General features: G+C 39.1%; 1 protein-coding gene across 2 annotated transcripts; it reads left to right on the top strand.

Moving 5' to 3' along the window:
* Nucleotides 1–297: 297 nt before the first annotated feature.
* Nucleotides 298–14,787, top strand: HOATZ (HOATZ cilia and flagella associated protein). 2 transcript variants are annotated; one of them, XM_030022705.1, is made up of 5 exons: nt 298–537; nt 4,290–4,375; nt 8,245–8,304; nt 11,008–11,060; nt 14,469–14,787. In XM_030022705.1, the coding sequence occupies exons 1-5, from the start codon at nt 510–512 to the stop codon at nt 14,524–14,526; spliced, it is 285 nt and encodes a 94-aa protein (XP_029878565.1). In that variant the 5' UTR covers nt 298–509; the 3' UTR covers nt 14,527–14,787. The 2 variants fall into 2 exon arrangements, with proteins under 2 accessions (XP_029878565.1, XP_029878563.1); XM_030022703.1 differs by having other exon boundaries at nt 14,466–14,787.
* The last annotated feature ends 1,559 nt before the right edge of the window (nt 14,788–16,346 follow it).

Below are 16,346 nucleotides of genomic sequence, written 5' to 3'. Positions count from 1 at the left end.
GCCTAGAGGCGTGTGCCCGCACTGCCATATGTGACACTAAAGCCTGCATCACCTTCGGTGTCTGTGACACAACCTGTAGCCATTTGTCCACAGGAGCAGGGTGGAAGCTCCCATGTGTGTTCCGTATTGACTTTGCCCATAGAAACCTCTTTTGCAACAAGGCTTCCTATGGCGAGAGCCATCTGCATGTTTCAAAGCAACGGTCCAGTCTCCATGCACAAGCCCCAGCTGAGTGACCATGACGACAGAGTGTACACAAAGGTTACAGGCATGGGGCTGACCCACAGCCCAGACTGGGGACACTCCAACCCAGGAGTCCCAGTGGAAGAGATGAGGCACCCAAGGGCCACCAAAGGAACCATGCCCAGAGGCATGTCTGCCAGTGAAAGACTGCTCGGTGCCCAGTGAGTACGTTGCTGTGCTAGCTGTGGAAAAGGGAAGGAAATGAAGAGTGAAGAAGCTAGCCATTTTTTCCTTTCCATTGAATCTTTTTAAGCATTTTAATATAAATGCAGTCCTTATCAGGATTATTACAAGGTAAGCTTCTTGAGGGCAAGTCCTGAATTCTTTTTATGCATTTTAACAATAAGGCATTTATGGTTAAAAGCTAGCAAAATTGTTTAATTTGCAGACAAATTTATGCTTGTAACCTCACAGACTCTGTCTCATTCCTGATTTAGGAATAGCCTGATAAATCCATATAAAATAGTTTTATCACATTATTAATTGCATACACATGTATTAGACACAAAGCATAATTGATTATAACTATTTACACATATTCAGTTTTGTTCTGCAGAACAGATTTGCTAATTTCTTTAGCTACCACAAATTAGTGTGAAAGATTTGAGCAGCCTGACATCTGACTAGCAGCATGATCTCTGTTCCTATATTATTCTGGAAAAAAAAGCTTTCTGAAGTTCAGGGAACTAGTGAAATTCTACCATTCTTACCACTGCTGTAGTTACATGCAGTTTCTTCTGAAAACCTTTAAATGGAAATTGCACGAAACCTGTGCTGTAGGACATTAACTCGAATGCCCCAACTAGAGAACAAAGATAAGTCGGATCACTGTGACATAAGCACTACAGCTGACATCCTGTAAACCGGGTACAATGTTATTCATGTTGAACATTTTGTCTTGGCCCAAATTTGCAGCTGTATTTGCAGTTCCAGCTCTGCATACAGCTACCACTTAGTCCACATTCATGCAGCAAGGACTGCATGCCAAGGCTTTTGTCATTTCCCATTTCTATTGTGGTGCATTATATTAATTTCAATTTTAGTATTTCATTGCTTTGTCTTTGCACTCCTGAAATTATCTTTGTGATGCATTCACTGCAGTTTTTAATTATTAAGAACAATTAATTTGTGATATAAAGACTTTGGATTTAGTAGAATAATATTAAGGTTGATATGACCAATGTTTTCCATTATTGTCAATTGCTTGCTGGAGAGAGTATGTTAATATCATTATGGGAAGTGCTTTCTTTTTTTCTAGGTTTGAATGCCATGACCCCATCACAAGAGTAGTGCTTGGTTAGGAGGCAATGTAAGAGTATGTTAATATAATTATGGGAAGTGCTTTCTTTTTTTCTAGGTTTGAATGCCATGACCCCATCACAAGAGTAGTGCTTGGTTTGTAGGCAGTGTAGGTAGCTGATTGTATCCATTGCTTCGCAATCACTAACTTCACTGCCATCAAAACAAGGCACAGGATGCCCTGCTACAATCTCATTATAGAAAAATGCACCACAAAACTTCCTTATGACATCCTTATTCCTAGTGCAAAATTATTAATAATGTTTATTCATTTACAGCTTTATTTCCAGAGTTTTAGCTGTCCAGCAGAAGCATATGGTATATGTTGGCAATATCAAGCAAAGTCTTACATTTCTTGAAGTTGATGCTAAAATCCTTAGGAACTTTCCCAGACCAATAATGCTGTCTGTTGTGTTTAAATTGTTTAGCCACATGAAGACTTATTGTATAGTTAATTGTTTATGCACCAAGATTGGACTAAGAATTTTTTTGGTTGTACCCTTCAGTTTAACTCTCAGGTACTGGGAAAATAATTTTCATTTCTTTTTCCTGTCTTATTTAACAAGCTAGTAAGTGAAGGGAGGTTTGAGCAATGAATAGATATTAAACTCATGGTATGCTATAAATGTTTTTTACTCTGACCACTTTACTTAACATTCAAGAATTTTAACAATGGAGAAAATACTTAATAGTGCTAGAACCTGCTCTAAGATTCTTTTTTAACAAAACCCCAGTCTTAATCAAAGTAGGAGTTGAAAGGGAACCATCTCTTACATCAGCCTAGTTACTAGGCAGTGTAGTTAGCTGATTGCCAAAAGTAACAATCACTAGCCACACAGCCAGGTAAAAAGGTTTGGAAGATATCTCAATGGAAATCAGATGCATGGGAATTTTGACAACGGAAGGCAGATTGACTAACCTCTTTGCAGAAGCATCTAATAGACAGGCAAGACAGTGGAATAAAAGAAGTGAAATGTACTGGATTGCCTGTCACGCATGCAAGAGACATCAGTGCATTTGTCAAGCCAATTTAACTGCACCTTACTGTGTGATACACTTCATTCACAACTGTTTTGCATACAGGACACTGAAAAACATGATAACAAATTGAAAGGGTTTTTTTCTTCCCAAAATTTGCAGACATCAGCTCCCATTCTGGTTGTGCTTGTCTCAGCCTTACACTTGTCTAAGGCCACTGTTTTCACATTTACCTCCATTTACTCTTGTTGAATAAATAAAATTGAGGCCTGTGGTGGCAGGTACTTCAGGACATGGTTTAGTGGGCATGGTTAATGGTTGGACTCAATGATCTTGAAGGTCTTTTCCAACCTAAATGATTCTATGATTCTATGATTCTATTTCCTGTTCATAGAGAGGCCCGAGGCTAGACTTGAGTGAAAATGGCCTGAAGGCACTTGAAATGAGGTGTACAAAGTGGTCAGCCTTCTGGTCTTCCATGTTTACTGTGACAGGCAGTGTGTCCCTTAACCTTGCAGCTGGGTCCAGGCTCCCCAGGCATGTCTGTGCTGCTGTGTCCCCTCTGAGATGGTTTCACCCCTTCACTACAGTCCTCCCTCCTGGCACCCAGATGCCAGTGATGGCAGGGAAAAGGGAAGGGCCCCAGCAGAGAGGTCACCTACCACAGCAGGTGGCAGTGACAGGGATGTGTCAGTGGCACGGGCAGCACCAGGGTCCTGCTGTCCTCTTGCTTCCTCTTGGCACAGGGCAGGAGCAGACAGGCTGAGCTGTGCAGGCCCACTTCATGGAGAGGGGACACCGCGACGCAGCCCCATGCGGTGCCACAGGGACGGAGACAGAGCAACATCTGATGGCGCCCGATGGGCCCCTTGTCTTTGCTGGCTCAAGCCCAGCCAACGTGGGCTTTGCCCGCACCTTCTGGACCTCAGCTGTGCTCCCACCACCGCTCGAGTCCTGTCTAGGCCCTGCCACCCTGCAACGTGAGGGGACCCTGCTCTATGGCGAGACCCTGCCCTATGAGGGGACCCTGCCCCGTGAGAGGACCTTGCCCTCTGAGGAGACCCTGCCTGCAGCCCTACACTATCTCTGGGGCCACACATCTCTCTGCAGGGTCCTGCCCCTCACCTAGGGCCTCATGCTCCTCCTGGGGCCCCTCTCCAGAGCCTCACACCTCTCCTGGGGCCCCCACACCTTCCCTGGGGCCTCACACATCCTCCCAAGGCCCTGTGCTCTCCCGGGGACCCCACACCTTTTGCCTGAGCCCTCACACATCCTCCCAAGGCCCTGTGCTCTCCCGGGGACCCCACACCTTTTGCCTGAGCCCTGCACCCTCTCCAGAGCCCCACACCTCTCCGAGGCCTTGTGCCCTCCCTGCACCCCCCCCCCCCCCGCACCTTCCCAGGCATCCTTAATGTGACTTTACTTTCCAGAGAGAAGTACTGCTCTCCAGGGCCCACAACTTCCTAGAAGTAAGTATGAAGTACTTCATGCCCCCATCTTGCTAAGCCTTTGTTGCCTAGGTTTCTGGGAGGAATTAATTCTCAGGAATGAATAATGACTCGTGCCAATAAGCTCTGGATGACAGAAGAGCCACAGCCCCTAGTGTGCACAACTGAGATATTTCAGCTGATACCTACTATTTGGGATCCACACCCTGGGATCACTAACTTTCTGAACGGCCCCAAAGTACACTGTGGTTCAGTTGCCCTCTCTGAAGGACAGTGGTAGTAGGAGCACTTGCTTATTTGCCTCTCATTTGTCTTATTTAGAAAGTGAGAAAAACAGTGAGAAAGAGACACTCTCAAAAGCTCAAAGCATGGAAAAAACTAAAGTAAAAGAAAAATATCTTCAGCAGGTAAGAACCATTAATCCTGACTCTTTTTTCATAAATATTTCCATTCACCATGTGTCATTTGGTGGAACACTGGAACTTTGGAAATGGCATGATGAACAGTAATGAAAATCGCCTGGACCTGGCCCACTGCGTGGTTTGCGTGATGCAGCCCATTTCTTCATGGTTAGCTTAAACTTATTCCCAGCTGGGTCATGCTGGCTTGGGGCAGGGCTGAAGGCAGTAGGCTGTGTACTTAATTTCTTCATAGTAAGCACATAATGTCTGTTCTGATTTAGTATCTAAAAGTAGCCAACTGAGAGTGCCCAGATTCAAAAGTGGGGGGGGAAAAAGGGGGGGGGGGGGGGGGGGCAACAACCACCAGTGCTGAATGCACTTTCACACACAAAATCCTGGCACAGAGACATTAAAGCACAGCTCAAAGTGTGAGTTTATTTCTTAGTTGTCTTAGTTATTAATAGATCTTCTCCATTAGCCTGTGCCCAGCAGCAGCTAGTGCCAAGAGTTCATTGAGCGAGAGATGTGGAAAATTTGGTAGTGGGTGGCTGTTAAATCAGCTTCCACAGAAATGCTTCTGCCTTGGCCTGTCACTCAGGGACAGGTTTAGGTGATATTTTTAGAGAGGTATAATTCAAGAACCACTAGACCAAGCCATTTCAAATTTTGTAGAAACTACTTAGCTGCAGAAAAACTGTAGATTTTAGCAACCAACATCAAAACTGAGTTTATAGATGATGCTGTCTTTCCAAAGGCAGGCGTAAGTGGGATACTGTAGCGCCTTTCAGGTTGGATCCTTCTGGACCGCGCAGAGCCTTCTGACTTAGTGGAGTTTTACAAAAGCTAACATTGATCTGGCATGCAACCACCCACTCAGCACTTTAGTTAACGGTTCCTGTAGTCTGTAACTGGTGGATAGGATCAATAAAATTTAGCATGCTATGAGGTATATATACTCATGTTTATGCAGTGACTCAAGCATTAAATTGGCCATGAAAAGAAGCAAAATAAGTGACATGGTATCCAGATCACCTGAGGTTCATCTCCTGCAAAACAGTGGGATTGGACCAAGTATATAGAGCTTGGGGTTTCTCCTACTACTTTGCCAAGAAAAAGAAGATGCAGACAACAGTTGTGCTTGCTATTGAGACACTGATATAAACTTCTACTGAAGCCCCTATTAATCTAACTGGTGAATGAGTGTTCCACATGTATACCATGAATACAATTCACACAAGTAATGGAAACTAAGACAACTAGTATTAAATATTGTAATAACATTTTCAGCCTGACTCTGTAATTATACTAATTTTTTTCTCATTTTAGTAAAACACTCCACATTTTTACTGAAAAGCCTCTAGCCTATATTTGGGAAGCAGGCCAGATGAGAGCAATCTGCAAGAGGTGCAGAAAGATCTGCAAGTCTTCCCTGCAAGTCAGCAAACCTCCTTTTCCAATTAATAATTCCAAAATGCATCTCATCCATTATCATCAGTTAGCCTTCCTTCTGAATTCTGGTTGAAGCTAGCAACACTTCCCTGAATCTTCTGTTCATTTTTTAAAAACTCAGTAACAATAGATGATAGCAAGGTTTTGCAGCTTTGGGCATGTGGCAGCCATAAAGATGACTGATTAATTTCAATGAATAAATTACTTTATACAACTACAGGACATGCTATAAGTCTCACATAAGTCTAAGAAAATTAAAATTAATACACTGAATGAAATAAGAATAATGTTCACATTATTATCAGTCATAGGTGTCATTTATTGTTCAAATCCAGATTTCAGACTTGATTCAGACATTCCACTCCTGCAGCATGTCCCCTGGGAGAGCAAAACCTGGAAGATCTGTTGTGTAGATCTGGGAAGGGGAATGTTGTCTCCACAGTGATACAAGGACAGGTTTTTTTAGAAAGAAAGCTTAGCTGCATTAACACTGTTATTTCACAAACTGAAAGTGAATTCATTTATTAGAAATGCTTATTTTGATTAATTAGCTAATTTCATATGAAATAGTAGCGAGGCACATGGCAAAAAAGCTGTTGTCTTTTGGATGTTTATTTCACTGGACTATTCTGTAATTCATAAATTCCCACAGGCTCTACAGGATCGTTTAAGATTAACAAAGACATTTCAATATTATAAACGCTGCAAATCTGAGTAATCAGTTTGATGCATTTAAAATAGGAATGCTTAGCTTGTCTGAATAAATCTTTGTATTGGTAGACATTTTTCCAATCTGGCCACTTTTTCTTTTCATCTTGGTCTTCTTTGGCTACCTTTAGTTAGTAAGTTCTAAGGTACCATCACTGAGCCTGACTTGTGGACTGTCTTCCTGACTTGAACTTGTATTGCATCATCACCATGAACTTACCTGATGATCTGGTCTCTTGGTTTAACCTGGTTCCCACTCCTAGGCATGCACTGCTTGCCTTACTTGGGTATTGTGTTTACATTAACTCCCCATACTAGTGAATAAAACTACAGCTTCCTACTATGATCTAAGATGTGGCTCTGTTTTGCTTTTCTTTTTATCATCTCAGGTATTTTACTTTCCTTTTTTGAAAAGGGGAATAAGAGTAAAGGATAAGAATTCAAATTCTAGAATATTGGGTGGGTGTTACTTTTCAATATCAGGACTCTCAAACATCTAGAGCTTGGGCTTTGTCTTTTATGCTGTCATTTACATTAATCTGTTGAGGAAAAAAAATGGTAATTTTTTTTATTAGACTTAAAGCTGATTAAAACTTGGAAAGGGTTGTTGAAGAAACAACTTTAAATAATGAAGATTGCTTAATTTCTAAAATCAAATTGCATGGAAGAAATTGTCATCAGACAAAAGAATATGCTGCACTAAAAACCAGGGGTTTTCCCCATCAATTTTACATCATCTTTTCTTGACCACTTCTAGATGGAAAAGAACAAATAAGAAACTCTCTTTCTTTTCTTTTCTTTTTTATTAGTTGTATGCTGAGATGTGCTCCTTTTTGGCATTGGTTGAGGGTTTTCTCAAAATACTTCCTGGAATGTCTGTTTCGTAACATATTGCTAGGAAATTATGAAAACGATTTATTATGCTTTTACTCAGCTTAAACAGTGATGTCTCACTGTAGCTGAAAGCTATTCATTTCCATAAGGCAAAAATATACAGATGTGCTCAGATGTCTGGGAATCAGAATATTAAAAAATTCTCAGTAGGAATTTATTCTCCCTAGGAAATTATTTTTTCTTCCAATTGTATAAAGAGACAAGCTTTAACAAGTTCTAGAATGTGTACTTCTCTTCTTCTAGAGTGAAGAACCTGGACCATTGATTGAAAAGAGTCACTAAATGTTCTGTAGCTCAAAACTGGACTAAATTCTATCACCTTTGAAATTATCACAGTTTTAAATCACTTCTACAGAGTAGCAGAGACTGGTTTAATCCAAGGAAACATAATGAAGGAAAAAGTTATCTCTGTTTGCACGTCTCAGATGAAAAGGGTTTTGTAATGAGTTATTATGCATATGGGAGTCCTGAATTACCCCAATTTTATAATCGCAAGATGCTACAGGATAGTATTTGCTAACTTTAGTATGTATATTCATCTTGACATTTGGAGTGATTCCTTCTGATTTGAGGAAAGTGATTATTTCAAAACTCATGTAAATCTAGGAAGAGAAGGTTGCTTTCCCAAGTGGTGTGTTTTCAGGATCTCAGGAAGAAAGAGAAGTCGAAGTACTTTATCCAGTAACCTGTTATGCCTGTTTCTGCTGTATGTTCACTCTAGTTCTCAGCTTCAATGAGGAATTTAAAATTTACAATCAAGTTAAGTATTACATGTTTTTAATTTATTTTTCTGAGCTTATTGTGGTAAATATATTTCTTTTCAGGCCAGGAGAAGAGAAGAAGTACTAGCTCTCCAGAGGAAACAGAGAGAAGAAAGGATTGCAGTAAGTCTGATTCCTTTTTATTATGGATGCATCTCAAGGTTCATGCATGCTGACAATACGGACAGCTTTCAAAGGACCATAGTCCAGTGTATGAGGGTTCATGGGGTGTTGCAAACTATACCATAGTATCAGTCTTGCATAGCAAAAGCACCTCAGTTTGAACTGAGTAAGCATCCAGAAAAGTTGGCTTTATTCAACCAATTCCCTAAGCAAAGAGGATCCTGTAGGCTGTGTGATTCTGAAAGTCTCAGACCAGACAGTAGGAAGCAATAGGCATAGAAGCTAAATTAAGTTTAATCGAGCTAAATATGGCTGTTGGACTGTTTCCAATCTGAAAACCACAAGGAGTAAGACAGTGAAGTTATAAATACATTAAAGTGTTTGAAGGTATAACTGACTGTTTCTTGATGCTACATTTTATTTTTGTATGGGTATATCTATAATTAAGTCAGCTACAACACACTGGCCTTGATTACTTTCTCCAAGACAACAGAATAGATTAGTCATTGAGAATGGATTTCATGTCTTCTTGCAAACTATCTCAAAAAGATACTTAGTACATCAAAATTTTCACAGAAAACTTGGAGATGTTTGTGGGAGGAGCACACAGGAACTGAAGCTGACCTCACTGGTGGAGGCAGATAGGGAACAGGGCAAATATGAAAAAGTGTGGAATCCTGAAAAATAGAAGAACTTGGGACTGAGAAGGGAAATACAGCAGAAGCAGTGACTCTAGTGCTGTCAGAATGGCATTAAGGGCTGTGTCAGCACTTCACTGAAGGTCCTGTATTCTATATAGCGATACATAATGAAAGGACCTCAGTTATTTAAATTAAACCAATTTTAATACAACTATGTGTCAGTTTCTAAATTTCTCAGTTAATATGCCAAAGGAATCTTTACAGCCTGTTCATTGTTAGTTTGCTTTGATTTTTTTCATTGTTGTCTCCCGGGTTTTTTCCACTGAAACGCTAAAACCCAGTTTATAACAAAGATATTGTGTGGATTGTCCGGCTCATAGTTCACAAATGAGTTTCACCATGTCTAGTGCACACAGGCGACTCATGGGGGGTTACAAAAGTGACCCAGCCTTGGATTGCCTCGAGGCCCTGTCTCTCTGCAGAGATGATTCACAGGGAGCTGTGTAGACAGCTTAGCCCTGGGTTGTCTCATAAACCCTAAACTAAACAGGGCAGTGGCTATGCCATTCAAAGAACCAAAACCTGAACTGAGCCTTGAAGTTCCTTAACAAATAGTATGCCCTGAGTCTCAATCCAAACACTATTCAGTTGCCTGAGGAAGCAAGGTAAAAAAAAAAACCAAAACTGGAGGGTTTCAGCTTCAGTTTCAAATGACAACCTTGTGTATTCAAACAATCACAGACCAGGAAAGGAAACATAAGGGGAAACTCCACTCAGATATACATAATCCCTTTAGGCATATATCATAATCCACTCAGACATAGTCATACACACCATTCCACAAGTCAGGGGATAAAAACTCTTAAGATTCAGGTTGGAAATTGGAGAGTCACTTCTCCAACTATACAGTTGGCTTGTGAAGGAAACCCTTCCCCGCCTTGATCGGGATGCCAGTCGAGGTACCTTTCCTGGGATTAAGAGCCCTTACCTGGAGGGGTAAGTGAATATTGTTTATGTTTTAAGTTTGTAAACACGTGTGTGCTTGTGGTTGTCTTTGAATCGCTTGTGGTTGTAATAGTGAACTTGCAGTAGTGCATTCCTCCATTGTGTCTGTAAAACCCGCAATAGTGGCATGTTAGGTCTGTAAGTGAAATTCAAATAAATCATTTGCTTGAACCCTGCAGTTAAGTCTGTGAGCGAAGTTCAAGTTGTTTGCTTGAACCTTGCAGTTAAGTCTTTTTCCGCCACAGTTATTAAGCTGGCTGCAGATTTCACATGCTCTACTCCCTAAAAAGCTCTCATAAAGTAAATCTGAGCAGTAGAAGGAAGAACTCCATTTAGGGATTTTTATTATTATCAATAGTGAACTCTAGATTTACTGTTTATAATGGTTTTGCTTGGCCTGGATGGATGTTTATCAGGAGAAGAAAATTCAAGAATAAGAGGTCTGTATTATATTAAGGCACTTCTTCCCTTCAGTTGTAATTCACAAGATACAAAGCAGAGATAGATGAGTTTTTACCCCATATAAGTTTAAACAGCTGTCCTTCTGAAGAACTACATGTCCTAATTAATACAATTTCATTACTCAATAGTACGAGTAGAACTGAAATTTTAAAGCTGATAAGTGTAGTGATTTGAAAAGTAACTTGCGAAACAAGATTTCAAAGGATACTTTCAGAAATGACGTATTCATTTTAGACATAAAAGCCTCCTTTTTTCTTCCTCCTTATTTAAGCTTTTAAGTTGGTTCATATTAAGTACTTCCTCTTCTCAAAGCGTATTAAAATGCTGACCCAAGTATATCTGCTTTGTCCAAATTCTATGCATTAAAGCTAGGCCTGAAACAAAACATGAGTCTCGTTCCTTCTGACACAATAACTCATATGAGTTTTATACTCTGGACTACTCAGGTACCACATTAGCACATTAAAAAATCCCAAATTCTTTAGTATTGCTAGTCTAGTCTTTTGGTGCAGTGTTTGTATACAGCTGTCTACCAGGATAAACAGTAAGTTTAAAATGAACTAGTAATAATTAATAAGTCTTTCTCTCTTTTTAGAAAGAGCTGATGTCTCACTCACATAAACCAAAGATCAAAACTGATCAAGTAAGGTAAAGAAAATACTTAAAATAAGTTTGCTTTGGGTTTTTTTTTTCCCTCTGTCTAAATAGTCAGGCCCTATTTTGGGGGAAAATATGTTCTGGCTTTATTATTATTATTATTATTATTATTATTATTATTATTATTATTATTATTATTATTATTTTGAAAATAACTACTCAGTTTTATCCTATATTAATACCCATTATTATAAAATTCAGACATTAAAAGGCTGAAAGTCTGCTTCTATTGTTCCGTACTTTACTCCTTTACTTTCTATATATGTTCCATTTATTTCTAAATAGTGGTTAAGGGAAAGAAGTGGAAGCTTAGATGTTTTTTAAAAGTTATGAAGACTTTCATTTTGCTATTCTGATTGGAATTCAGAAAGTCAGGAAAAAGAGCACTTGTCAAAGTGTTTCCATATTTCTGAAAGGGCCAGGAAATACCAGAAAGCCTGTTCCTTTCCAATGCATGTCTTGGCTGAATGAGGGAAGAAGCACCAGTGTGACCTTGTCAGTAGTATCACACTGTATGGATGCTTTCTTTGGTTATATTTTTCCAAATTTTAAGAAGTTTCCATGTTTATTGCCCTGCTGTAGATCCAAAAATAGAACACCAAAGCAGAATATTACATCATCATGTCATGTTGCATGAGATGACTCACTCAAATTCTTTGGAAAGTCAGCCTTACTAATACTGACACACAAATCCAGTGAGGGTTTGATCCTGAAAATTATTCTGCCTGGATGCACTGCACCATTCTTGTGGAGCCCTGTTGAAATTGTCACTGTCATCAGACACATGTCTGTAAGATATAGCTGGTAAACTAAGCCTTCAAGAATACCCGAAGGCTTTGGAAATAGGTGGGATGAAATTACCTGAAGTAGACTTCCCTTAAATTTAGGCCAGTGACATAGGTGCAACAGTTGCTAAACCAGGCAGTGAAAGATTCCTTAATTTGTGACAAACTTCAGGCCTTAGAGTGCTGACCATCTGATTATGTTAGGTCAGACATTTTCCTTTCTGGCATTTGTCCATGACCTCCGGAATGATGCAAATGCTGTTAAAACTGCCCCACCAAAACTACAACAGCATGTTTTGGCTATATGCAGTGTTGCGCTTGCTTTCCTTTTATGCTGTCTTTGCCAAAGGGATCCTCTCTTTTTTTTAGATTAAAAGGCAGTTAATATTTAACTGGCCTTGTATATGTAAGTCATTTCTCAATTCAGGATAGACAGGATTATTATTTTTAACTAGTGGGTAGCTGATTCTTTTCACATTTACTGCTGATACTTTCCACTCTGTACTGTAAAGCTGAGGAAGTTCCTTTTACCCTTAAAGTACATCAGCACTGCCCTGTCTATCCCAAAATCTTAATCTCCTTCCTCAAACATAGTTGTGTCAGTCAGGTGGGAGCTATGAGGGCAGTCCTAAAGGTGTTTGGGCCATGGGCTAAGCTACAGTGTGACAAGTTAAAGAGAATAGCTACACTTACTATGAAGTTATTCTTTATTCCTAAAAACCATCTCATCTTTGGAAATGCTGACAAGGTACCTCACAGCCCTTGATTCAGCAATTTCTTCTTTTTAATGAATGCCATCTAAATTATTTAAGTGAGGCCATTTTTCTCACACTGGCACCAGTTTAAGCAAGATGGTGTCATTGAATATCCACAACTTAAAGACTAAGCAATGAATCTGCAGCTTACATCTTCCTTCCAACTTAACATATGGATATGAAAGCTGAGAAACGACTGACAATAATTCATTTTGAAAGCAAGTATCTCAGGAAAATACTGGGCATTAGGTGGAATTAATTTCTAGTATAATTATTACCTCCAAAGTTAGCTATAAAAGAAAAATACAAGTATCTGGAACAAGTGAAAAGACTGAAGGTGTAATGTCTGCTGAGGTAGCAGCTGCAGGAGTAGGTATAAGGGAACAACCTACAGCATCCTTCCTTCCATCATCAGATACTTACAGAAGGAAAGCTTAAGCTGTCTTGAAGCTGTGCCAAGGACAACTGGTGGAGCTGTTCACCTGAAATGATAGTTAATTGCATGGGGAGGGTTAAGATTCATGCTTTATGTAGCAGCTTATGGCCTCTGAAGAAAACTGTAGTCCAGTTTATTAAACTATTACATTTTTTCTTTTAAACATTTTAATCTGAAAAATATGCATCTCTGTATTTACTGAAGCAAACTCACCCAGAGAACAGGGTATTGATTACTGCTGTATTTAATTAGAATAATTGTTTTTTTGTAATGGTCTGTTAGCACTCATTACTAGGAAATATGATCATACCAATTTTACTAATGTCTCATAAAATATTTATAGTCTGTATTGACCAAGATGATCCCTGTTTCCAGTGGCAACTCAGATGAATGGCTGAGGAAATATTACGTAATTTGAGAAGAGCTACATTTGTCAAAATATTTTCCACGGACAGAATACACTCTCTTCCTGATTCTTTTTTCCCTCACTAGGTCCTCTTTTTTCTTGTTGCTCATATTTTTCCTGATTTCAGCAGACTCATGATTTGTGTATGTATTTTCATAGGCCTTCACTTTCCAAGTGTTTAAAAATAAAAATAATGATTTTTTTTCCTTACCAGTATTCAGGAGAAATAGCTTAAATAGTTCAGTGCTTTGGGTTTTTTAGCTTTGTTTAACTAGCAGCTTAGGGTTTTTGTAATGAATTTGTATTGCTTTAAATCTACAAACCGATCAATGTGAAGTTGTGTGCACTGATGAAAAGAAAAAAACATTTCCTTAGAGAAAGGCATTAAGCTAGTATAAAGCACTTCTATACTGATATATAATTACATCCCTATTGGGAATTATATTGGAATAGCTTTCAAAGAAATCTCCCAATAAGCTATGTACCTTTAGCAATATAATTACATGAATGCAATATGTGTGTGTTGAAAAGGTTTCATCCCACAGCTTTGTGCCTGAGTGTAGAACTTACTGAGGAATTTGGAATATGAATCCTGTGCAGTACTTCACCTGATGAAATGTGCTTTTTTCTATTAGCTTGTATGTTGCCTTTGAAGTTTTTCTCAGTGAACTTTCCTGTAAGTTTTGATACTTGTATGGGGATTCTTTTGTGTGGATTCTCTGAACTAGTGTACTGTGATTTTTGCTTTCTACACATAGCTAGGCATTTACAAGGCATCTCTGTGTTTAGATACACATATAAGTACCTGACACGATGACATAGACTGGGCTAAAGAACTCCACTCCCTAGCAGTTGTTTCACACTAACTCTTCTCTGTAGTACTGGCCAAAAAGTCAAAATCCACACCATTTTCATTACATTAGTGTGCCTGTAACCAATTGATGTTTCATGTAGATCAGCTGCATCTGCCCCATCCACAATTTACTTTATCTGATATAGTTCTGTTATTTCCAGCAGGCAGAAGGTGTCTGAAGCTGACCTTATGGATCAAGAAGCAGTAAAGGCCCTTAAATAGTTCAGCTAAATTGTCTGATGGAGAGAATAAAGTGTTTCTTTGCCCCAGAAAAAATATCCTGCTATCAGAAGCATGCTGCTTTGGACTTCAAGCCATGTACATTTCTCTTTTGACTACATATCTAGTTGCTCCTACTGAGACGTGGCATGAATGTGGCAAAGGCTGTGGATAGGCTTGCAGAAAATTGCCAGCCTACCCATAACTTTCTTTGTTTTGCTAAAGTTAAAATAAATGCTTAATTCAGAAACATTTTAAATTATGTAATTTATTTACTTAGTAAACTGTTAGTTCCTAATGTGCTGCTGTTGATCTTGGAAACACCAAGTTTTTTATTGTCCTCTTGCTTTCCTGTTGTCTTGGCACTACAGCAGTGAGCAATGTATGCCAATAGCTGCTTATCGAGGCTCAAAATCACTCTGAATTCTGTTATTTATTGGCATTTTACACCAATGTACTGTGAGACAAAGTGGGGCCTCAGTTTACTGCCTTCTCCGTGTGCAGGAAATTAAAACGCTTGTTTCGTTTATGGTTATTTTGAAGTTGTCAGCATGAAAGGAAAAGAGCAATAAAGTGCAAAAGTGTCAATGAACCATTTGGGATGCTAGGAATTGTAGAACTGGAAAGACATATGCTTACATCTTTGTACAAGAAGATAGACTACATATTTTCTTCAGGTTTGTGCCAGATATCATGTATTGATATAATTTGGTTCAGGAAAACACATTTTCTTTTCTGGTGCTCTCACATGTGCACCCCTCTACCTCAATTAAAGTACCAGTTTTGCCTGGCTAACACTGGCATAAATCTTTATCATCAAAGTTGGCTTTTGAAATATTAATGCTAAAATATTTGGGCGCCAAAATATGTACCTGGGCAGTTGTAGACTTGTATTCGGTGGACATCTGTGGCCCTGGGATTTTTGACTTGCAGGATTTGAAATCTTCTGAACTTACTAGACAGCTTTCAAATGGCACACTTCTATGATCTGAAGAGGCTGTTGAACTGAATATATGCATTTCATGTGTGCTAAATTTACCAAAATTATAAATGGAGAGCAACTGCTATGGCTATGTTAGGAAATTTCTTTACAAAAGTAGAAACCAGGTCAAACAGAAGAGTGTGTGGCTAGTAATGTTAAGGTTGCACAGTAAAGAGACTAAGTTTTGTTATCAAGGGTTATAGCTAGTGTTTGAATGCTTGCAGTTGACCTTTGTTAAAAATAGATCAACAAAGGCTTCTGTCAGCTACTGCCATTTTCCTGTTGAAGTTAGCAAAATCTTTGGTAATCACTTTGCTGCTGTTGTATGACAGTGTATTCCTCAGTTGTGCTTTTGATATGGGAGAGGCTGTAAAATGCAAGTGGCAGAATATTTATTCACCAGTAATTCAAGAAAGCATGTTGATAATGCTGCTACTACTTGCCATGGATATATTGAAGAATTTTTTTTTCCTTCAGAGCCATTACAGAAATGCTTTCCAAAGGATTTAGAATACAAACACGGTGAAAAAAGGAGAGACTTCTAAAATGATTAGCAGGGTTTTTAAACTGTGTTATGAAAATACCTACAGCTGTAAAGAAGGTGAGGTTTTGTTTAATTTCTAGAAACACTGTAATTATTTTGGTTACTTTGGTCTGCAAAACAAGAAAAAACTCCCCAAAACAGGATTTCCTTTGTCAAAAGTTCTCCAAAGAATGAGTGTATTAGTGGAGCATCAAGATAATGAAGATTGGCTTGATAAAGGCCTGGCTTCAGTCTTATAACTCAGGCTAGCCAGTTCAGATGCTCGGTTCTTCCCTGTATTTGAGGCATTTCCAATTG

Source organism: Aquila chrysaetos, chromosome 8 (assembly GCF_900496995.4).
Source record: "Aquila chrysaetos chrysaetos chromosome 8, bAquChr1.4, whole genome shotgun sequence".
Classification (NCBI taxonomy): Eukaryota; Metazoa; Chordata; class Aves; order Accipitriformes; family Accipitridae; genus Aquila; species Aquila chrysaetos.
The sequence above is the reverse complement of the archived record's forward strand: the minus strand, read 5'-3'. Positions and strand labels throughout refer to the sequence as shown.

Coding starts and splice junctions, on each gene's coding strand:
- HOATZ (XM_030022703.1), top strand. CDS start 510: ATGCAGTCCTTATCAGGATTATTACAAG. Junction 4,376..8,244: donor AAGAAAAATATCTTCAGCAG/GTAAGAACCATT, acceptor ATTTCTTTTCAG/GCCAGGAGAAGAGAAGAAGT. Junction 11,061..14,465: donor ATCAAAACTGATCAAGTAAG/GTAAAGAAAATA, acceptor TGTTATTTCCAG/CAGGCAGAAGGTGTCTGAAG.